Source organism: Emydura macquarii, unplaced genomic scaffold (genome assembly GCF_026122565.2).
Source record: "Emydura macquarii macquarii isolate MOO-44397 ecotype Brisbane River unplaced genomic scaffold, CSIRO-AGI_Emac_v2 contig_1253, whole genome shotgun sequence".
Classification (NCBI taxonomy): domain Eukaryota; kingdom Metazoa; phylum Chordata; order Testudines; family Chelidae; genus Emydura; species Emydura macquarii.
The window spans coordinates 6548241-6557460 of record NW_027131390.1 but is presented as its reverse complement, the minus strand read 5'-3'; the positions used below and the strand labels follow the sequence as shown (position 1 = coordinate 6557460).

The 9220-nt window shown below is 42.0% G+C and overlaps 1 protein-coding gene across 1 annotated transcript; it reads left to right on the top strand.

The window, feature by feature from the left end:
* Window positions 1-1132: 1132 nt before the first annotated feature.
* On the top strand, window positions 1133-6155 carry LOC137153888 (uncharacterized). The gene is made up of 3 exons (XM_067549699.1): window positions 1133-1227; window positions 3272-3432; window positions 5575-6155. Exons 2-3 carry the CDS (start codon window positions 3276-3278, stop codon window positions 5871-5873), a joined length of 456 nt encoding a protein of 151 aa, XP_067405800.1. The 5' UTR covers window positions 1133-1227; window positions 3272-3275; the 3' UTR covers window positions 5874-6155.
* Window positions 6156-9220: the final 3065 nt, after the last annotated feature.

Sequence of the window (9220 nt, the reverse complement as noted above, 5' to 3'; positions counted from 1 at the left end):
ATCAATAGTAAGAATGGAGAAAGAAGAATATTTTTGCTCCATTCTTCATCAGAATTGGAATAGTTTTCCTTTTCTTCGTGTCCTCTCCCATTTATCACTATACCTTTTTCTTGCAAAGTTTAAGAAATGCCATCAGCTTAGCCCAGCGATGGGAATACAATTAGTGTTTCCAACTCTTAAAATTTTATTGCAAGTCTCATAAAACTGGGGGGTTTTCTTAAAGCCCCATCTCCTGGGGTCACATGAATCTCTGCTTTCATTTTTTAAGTAAGTTACTAGCCCAGAGAAAAGTATGAACACGTGAACAAAGAATCAGAAACCAGAAAACAAACTATATACATTAGTTTTGTTTTGTTCTTTAATTTCATGATTTTTTAAGACAGTCTCGTAACTTTTAGATGGTAGGGTTTGTCAGTCAGAGAATCATAGAACTGGAAGGGATCGTGAAAGATCATCTAGTCCAGTCCCGTGCACTCAAGGCAGGACTAAGTAATACCTAGACCGTCCTGACAGGTGATTGTTTAACCTACTCTTAAAAACCTCCACTGACAGAGATTCCACAACCTCCCAAGTCTTCCAGTGCTTAACTTCCCTGACAGTTAGGAACCTTTTCCTAATGTCCAACCAAAACTGCCCTGCTGCAATTTAAGCCCATCGTTTCTTGTCCTATCCTCAGAACAATTTTTCTCCCTCCTTCTAACAACCTTTTATGTACTTGAAAACTGTTATCATGTCCCCCACCCAGTCTTCTCTTCTCTAGACTAAACAAACCCAATTTTTTCAATCTTTCCTCATGGGTCATGTTTTCTCTATCTTTAATCATTTTTGTTGCTCTCCTCTGGACTGTCTCCACTTCGCACACACCTTTCCTGAAACATGGTGCCCAGAACTGGCCACAATACTCCAATGCAATGAAAGCCATAATATTCTAGTCTTATAAATGCAAACCGAGTTAGACCTCAAATCACCTTCGGTAATACTTATTCTATAAAGGCATATATAGAAAAATTGTATTCAGCAAGAAGAAAGTGCTATGTGACCGAACAGCTCGGCATCTCTGAATTAGAACTCCTGTCTTGGTTACTCGTTGTATATGGCAATGATATTCTTTTCTTTATGTGAAATAGTGATCCCAAACCGGCCTGCCTTAGCTGAGATTGTTGTTGTTGGCTCCATATGCATCATTCTCGCTCTGCTGAGTGGAATTGTCCTTTGGTGTTTAATACTGTAAGTATTGAGGTGAAATCCTGTACATGTTTCTCAGTAGTATTAACCGTCCCGGCCCTGAGCCTGCAATCAGGTCAAACAGGTAAACCCTTATGTTTCTACGGAGCCCTACTGACCCCACAGAAGTTCTGTGCAGGCGCAGGGGTCTGTCTGGGTGGATCTGATGGCAGGATTGGGTCCATGGGCATTCCATATGTGATTATAACGATATGTTGGCAGACACGATATGTTAGAATTAGCTAGCACTGGGAGGCAGGCAGTGCATATGGGCGGGGTGGGGGGTGACAGAATGGAGGAAACAGGGAGCAAATGGGCAAGCAGGGATCCAGGGCAGCTGAACAGATAAAATAGAGGACAAAGTTGTGGTCTGGAGAAGGATTTTGTTTAAATACTGCCGATAAACTAGGGAAGGGTAGAGGGTGCTTTCCCTTCCTCTGACCGAGACCACTCACTCGCTTGATGCAGTTGCATACCCATCAGACAGGATATTGCAGGGGTTTATAGACACTTCGAAAGGCAAATGTTTTGCCTTTGAAATGCACCAAGTGCCAGGCATTCAAGAAGGGAATACAATAAAATTGCAGGGTAGGTTAACACTATCATCCTGTAGTTCCACCTTCCTCGTGGCATACTTTTCAGGCACAAAGTGGAAACCTACCCACAAAGGGGCAGCTCAGCAGAAGTTTGTTTGCCCAGATATGTTGCTACCTGCTGAGATAATGGTTTTAAGAATGTGTCTTTTAAAAAACACCTACAAAAATGAATCAACTGTGCAGTCCCTCTCCCCACCCACCCGGCAGGAACCATCCTAATTCTTGTCCTCCTCAGAGACCCAGCGGAGTAGGTCAGAAAGGATATTTTTCTAAAGGTCCATGCACCACTGGAATCCCACTTAAGCTTTATTTTGAAGGATTAAATGGTGAATTTCTTCCATTAGTGTCTGGAACTGAGTCTCTTTTAGCAGCATAAAAGGGAGTCACTGAGTCTGATTATGCTTCTACCTACACCTATTTTATACTGGTGCAGTTTCACTTACTCCTGATTTACATTAATGGAAGTGAGAATAGAACCCGGCTCTGAATTACTGTGATGGGTTCCATATTTAAAGCAATGGCAGTGTTAACCACAAGGTAATCCAAGAAGGCTTCATTCATCTTCCTACTGTTGGATATAATATGTCAATCCAAGCTGAATTTATCTGTAGTAAAATCATCAACCCCTCCCACCCATTTTAATTGACTAAAAGCCACAGATCCTGTGGTTGCATCATACTTTGAAGCCTGTGGTAAACTGGCAGAAAAGAAAATGATGGCCTTTAGGAGGAACTGAGTGGAAAAATTATCCAGGGGTATGAATACAAAACACCCAACAACTACACCTCTTGCTTATCAAAACGGCCAGATTTCTGGAAGTGTAGCGCGATAATAAAAACATTTGGAAATAACGAAATAAAATAACTGGAAGTTCAACCATCTTCTAAAACAACGTAACATGATTACAAAGCTAGGGGCTTGACCCTACACTACATGCGTGAGTAGAAATGGGATGTGTGAGTAACAGTTGCAGTATGTGGAATCAACCTGGAAATTATCATTTCTAATTTCAGAGCCCCCTTGTAGCTCCTGGAGCCAGGGGGGTTGAGATACAGAGATGGATTTTCAAGTGCCCAGCACCAACAAATGTGGTTGAATTTTCAACCCCAGATCCCATTGTGATATATATGGTTAGATTGTCAAAAGTGCCCAGCACCCAAAATGTACCCCATATGCTAGCTCTTTTTGAAAATCTGCTCACTTTTGATGACTAACTGGTAGCTGTGCTCTTCTGGAAAGCCGATCCTTAGTGTTCACATGCACAGGAAAAACACCTCATTTAATTCATTACAATTTGCAGTGTAAACCATATTAATTGGATCAATCACTCTAAGAAAGATCAAAACCCTTCTAGTAACTCCTATTAAGTCCTAAAAAGTCTCCCTTTTAGTACAGCATTGGTGCTCTTTGTTAATTTATATTAGATGAAGCTCATTTGTTTTTCCTGCTAGCAATATGACGAAGAAACAGCAAATACTGGCTCTTGGTTTGAGGCTCCTTTCTAAACAGATCCCATTTGGGAATCAAGCCCGAGGGGATGAGTGGAGCGGTCATGAGGAAGGCAGTGCATGGCAAAGGAGAATAGGAAAGTTCAAAGGATTTGATTTTTCAGGTATGACTTTTTGCCTAATTAAGCAGTAGGTTCCCTCCTTACACCAAAGCAAAGTAGCCCGTCCTGATTTAAAGATGGGCCGTTGCACGATATGGGTCTAAGAGGAGCAGACAACAAATCCTGCCCTTCCATTGAGAGGCTGACCCATCCAACAGGCTCACGCACATTGCAAACCTTAATGACTTTGAAAGTCACAGCTTGTTGAGTCATTGGTACTGAGTGAAGCTGGCTGGAAGCTGCAGTTCCCATTCTGTGGGACATTCTGAAATTTCAAATATAAAAAAATAGATTTGAAACAAAGAACAAAACACAACATTTTGAAACTTCCCATGGACTAGGGGTTCTGACATTTCATTTGGAGAAAGCAGGAACGATATTTCATTTTGACGTGTTTCTAAGACTCCTCAAACTGCCCAGAGCTTGGGGAGCCTGGGTGCTGGGGCGGCTGGGTACCGGGGCAGTCCACCTGGCATGCTGATATGAAAGCCTGGAGTGCTGAGGAGTTGGGCAGAGGTGCTGGCAGGAAACCAGGCAAGTAACCCTGCCTGGTTTCCATCTGAATTGTGTTGAAATCGCCATGTTCCCACAGAACGTTTTGATTTCACCAGTCGGCATTCTCCTGTGGAAAGCCGTTCCACTGGTAAACTTCCAACCAGTTCTAGTATTCTAGCCATAAGCCATACAGTGTTTTCATGCTGCATCTTCCTTCCTTTATGATTTATCCTACTTAGTACAGTGGCACTACAACATATAGGGTGATAGCCATGACGTTATTCATAGGATTACAGCTAAAAGCCTGAAGAGTTTCCATTATTTATAACCGGGGCTTTGTAAGTATGAGACCACATTCTTTTAGGCCTTGAACTATCAAAGCACTTAAATACATGCTTAATTTTAAGCACATGAATATTACCACTGAAGGCAATGAGACTACTCACGTGCATAGAGTACCTTAAGTACTTTGTTGACTCATTGGCATGGAGTGGTACCCCTGGCGTTTTGCTTGGACTTTCACTTTCATTCTAAACCAACTTCAAGCAAATTTCAGTGAGAATCAGTGGTTTCAGGGTGTTTTGTCCTAGGACTCAGGAGTTGGGACAATTCTACCCTCCATCTGATGACTTTGGGGTGAGCAGGCCAGATCAGTGTAAAACAAGGACACATGTACTTGCTTTCACACCATTTTCAGTGGTTAAATCAGGTAATTTTTATCACCACATCAACAGACACTGATGCCACAAGGAGGCATATCTAATCTAGCTTCCTATCCTATGAGGGATTTTCACAGTCACCTATCAGCATGGTATCTGCGCTCCTTCCATGTAAAATTAGTATCAATAGTGTGTCTTCCATTGACTTCCTGGCATCTCTAAATCTTCGCCATTTTGCGGGTAAAACTCTATGCGTGGTAGGATTTTCTCTAGTGGGGGTGTCAATTTTGTGAGTGCCATTCTTCTTGTGGTAAAAGGTCTTCTGACTGCAGGGGAGGGCTCTGAAGAAAAATCTAGTTTAACAATAAAAGCAGGAAAAGAAACATGTCTCTGAACAGAATTGGCCAAACTCATCCCTGGAGTAAGCTGATGACCAGAGTGGTTTATCCAAGGACAGATTTGGCCCAACAAGGTGATAACAGATCTTTAAGGGCAGAGTTTAATCCTTGATATTGATATTATTGATATTGTATTTCCATTCTTTTCAGGGGTTCAAATAAGCTATTCAATTATTTGTGTATGAGGGAAAAATTGGAGAAGCAATTTCAAAGAAAAGGCCATATACTGTATTTCAGTCTGCTAGCATGGACCTCTTGCAGCTATTGGGCACATAACCCTGGTTCTAAACTTTCAATAACTTCCCAAGCAGGCAATCTCTTTCCTACTATCAGTTGTAACATGCGTTAAATATCTTATGATACATAACTTACCCCGCTCCACAGCTTTATGATCATCTTTCCTGCTGCCATAGCTGAGAGCACGTGAAAAATGTAGGTAGGTATAATTTCTCAGTTAACCCAAGGACTAAGGCTTCCTAACCCATACAGTGGACACAGTTGGGCTGGGTTTGTTCTTTCTTTTCTTTCTTGTTGTTCTTTTTCTTTCTTATAATATCTCTTCAAATCTTAACCACTAAAATCTCATATTATAGCTTTGAAGCCCAAAAGGAAGAAACAAAAACTATCGGAAGAGGATGAGAGAGAGAAGGAAGCAAAGGAAGATGAGGAAAAGCAAGAAAAGAAAGAGAAGCCACCTGAAGAAAGGACCAGAAAACAGGGAAAGAAAGAGAAATCACCTGGAGAAGGGAAGGAGAAGAGGGGAAAGAAACCACAGGTGGTAAAGATACAAGGAAAACAAAAGAAATTAGGGAAAATGAAGAAAACAAAATCAACCGTGCAACTAAAGCACACCAAAGGAAAGACGTCAGTAGCTCGGAAGAAGCTGAGGTGAAGAACTCTAATAAACAGGCATCAGATGAAATGAAACAAAGGCTGGAAAGCAAAAGGAAATAATGAGAGATAAAAGAAATATGTTAGAGGAAAGAACTGGCCACAACAGAGGGCACTATCCAAACCAGGAAGAACCAGAGGCAGGAATACCGACCGGATAGTGTCTAGTTCAGAAGCAGGAAAGCAGAAGGGATGGACAGGCTGAATGTTTTTCATCATCTTATTTTGTTCCCTGGTGAGAATGTTGTGCTGCTGGCGAGGTACAAATGGCATAATAAACTGAGGAAAAAAAGATGCAATGATATTTATCTATTATCTGTACTGTGATAACAGCTGGTGGTCCTGATCGGGGTCCCATTGCGCTAAGGGTGGACAAACGTAATACAAAGATGGTCTTCCCAAAAGAGCTTACATCTAATCTAAGTACAAGACAAGAGGCAACAGGTGGGTACAACAGGTTGCTAGGTTAGGACATCAGGTTCAAGTCCCTGCTCCACCAGACTTTTTGTATGAGCATGATCAAGTCCTTTTATCCTCTCTGTGCCTTAGTTCCCCATCTGTAAAATGGGGATAATACCACAAGGTGTTGTATTAAAGATTGTGAGGTACTTAATTACTACGCCAATGAGGTGGGTGCCATATAAGTACCTCAGATAGAAAGGGGAGCACACATTAACAGTGAGATGAGATGGTTGCGGTCAACGTGATAAACAGTTGTAAAGCAAGCCAGTTACCTAGCCAAGGCATCATGGCAGAGGTGAGTTTTAAGAAACTATTGGCAGGAGGATAATGTGTTGACTTCGCAGACTGTTACTGGGAACAATTCCCACACACTAACAGGCAGGCTGGGAGAAATCACAACGGTGTTCGGAAAATTTCCACACATGGCCAAAGAACTGCCATCGTTGGCACAGCCGAGGTGGAAGAGGGCTAGTTTGAGAGCTCGGTGGTGTAGAACGGATGATGGATAGGTGGGGCTAGACCGTGAAGGGCTTTGCAAGTGAAGCTTGTGCTTGGTAGGGGGATCCAATGAACAGAAGCAAAGTGTCTATGTTGGGAGGTGATGTAGTCAAAGCAAGGAGCCAGGAAAACTCTCTTTGCAGAAGTTCTGAGTGGATGCGAATGGGGCAAAGTGGTATTTGTCAAGGCCAGAAAGAAAAGGTGGGTTAATAGCCTTTTCTTGTCGTTGGGGGAAACAAGGTTGGTCTGCTAGGAGGACTACAAAAGCTGAAATCAGCAACGCCAAACCAGACCTTCTTTCTTTCCCTCTTAAGAGAACCCACCCAACCAAAAGCACTCAGACGCTTTATTTCCAGATGCAGTAATAATAATGGATGGGAAGCAAATAAATCTTCATGTCTACCATGCTGGAAGATTAAGGGTTGTCACGTAAATAGGCAAAAGATAAATGACATGAATGCAATAGCAGTCTGATACCAAGCCCACTGAAGTCAATAAAAAGGCCCCCTGCTGACTTCACTGGCCTTTGGATCAGGCCATAGATGAGGTAAATACGTACCACATTACTGACTCCTCATTACTGCTAGTTGTTATTTGTTCAGTATTACCGGGATATTAATTGGGTACCTGAAGGTTAAGAAAGTGATAACTCCGATGCACTCTGTTTAATAAGACTGCCTTAGCAATGGTGACCCCCTTTAAAAGAATTCTCCCACTCCATTAGGAAGGCCAAGACCATCCCTATCTAGGGCTGAAAGGTTATGTCTACACTACAGCTTATGTCGGCAGAACTTGTGTCACTCAAGGGTGTGAATAAACCATCCCCCGAGTGACATTAGTTACACTGACATAAGTGCCAGTGTGGACAACGCTATGTCGGCAAGAGAGCTTCTCCCACTGACAGAGCTTCTGCCGCTCGCAGAGGGGGTTTTATTATGCCAACCGGAGAACTCTCTTCTCCTGGGCACTTCACTAATACACTATATGATACTGTCCGTAAACAGCACCAAGGCATAATTCTCCTCTCTACACCTTTCTACGCATCCACGTTCCTGTTTTTCCCACTCTTTCTGTCTCTTCTTTCAGCATCCTCTTGCTCCTTTCTTCTCGCTTCTGTACTCGACTAACTTTCAGGTACCCAATTAAAAGAAAGAGGCCTTCTCAGTAGCCCCATTCCATTTCCTGACTCATGGGCAAACTCAGCTCACAATAGTCCACGATCCATTTAACAGCAGCATTTTGACATGTCTCAAATTCAATACTGAGACTACACTGCAGTATCGAAGAACATAAGAACGGCCACACTGGGTCAGACCAATGGTCCATCTAGCCCGGTATCCTGTCTTCTGACAGTGCCAGATGCTTCAGAGGGAATTCTGAGTGATCCATACCTTGTTGTTGAGTCCCAGCTTCTGGCAGCTGCAGGTTTAGAAACAGCTGGAGCATGAGGTTGCTTCCCTGACCTTCTTGGCTCCTAGTCATTGATGGACCCATCCTCCATAAACACGAGGAAGGGAGAAGATGGTTTGAGAAGGAGCACAGCCTAGTTGGAATGCAAAGATCTGATCATTAGGAATATGTTGCAAGAAGAATTAAAGGAAACAAGTGACGTATGAATGACTTTGCATTCTAAAGCTAATACATCTAATCATTTTCCAAATGCATGAAAATCCCTTTTCCAGTCCTTCCATTTCATTTTTTTTTATAACATTTTGCCCAAATTTCAAATGTATGAAAATATAATAGCATGACTTTGTGGGAACACAAGTTGCTCTTTCCACTCCCGCACCACTCCTGAACTTTCTCTCTTTCTCTTTTGATGGAGTAATGCATGTGTATTAATCATTTTGTTTAGCGTAAACTTCACCAAAAGTTCATATTCATATTTGTGGCGTCAGGAGGGATTGAATACAAAAAAAGGAAGAAGTGGCAGGAAATGCAAAGTAAAACTCCAGCCGAACCAGAGAAGTCAACAAAAGAGACAAGCAAATATCCCACCACTAGAAGTGGTCTCTCTAGGTCCTCACCTAGAGAAATCGTAATTTCTGTAGTACCCTGTTAAATCATATAGGATTTTTCCATAAGGTCACTGAATGCAGTTTGAAGAAGACAGAGCCAATGCCTTTATGTCAGGAATCCTTTAGAACAAATTAGATTAATTTAGCCCTACTTTAGGGGATGGACTCCCTGAGCCATTAAAGATTCCTCCTAACGCAAATGATTTTATAATAGATTAGGAAAGTCTGATATTTTGTTCTAAAGTTGAAGTCTGTTATAATTTTAAAGTCCGATTGCTAGTATTTGTAACTTGGGGATAATTATAATGTATTAAATATCATTACAATCCGGCTTCATTTCTAGCTTCCTTCTAAAGTACCAAAACCTCCT

Coding starts and splice junctions, on each gene's coding strand:
- LOC137153888 (XM_067549699.1), top strand. CDS start 3,276: ATGACGAAGAAACAGCAAATACTGGCTCTTGGTTTGAGGCTCCTTTCT. Junction 3,433..5,574: donor CAAAGGATTTGATTTTTCAG/GTATGACTTTTT, acceptor CTCATATTATAG/CTTTGAAGCCCAAAAGGAAG.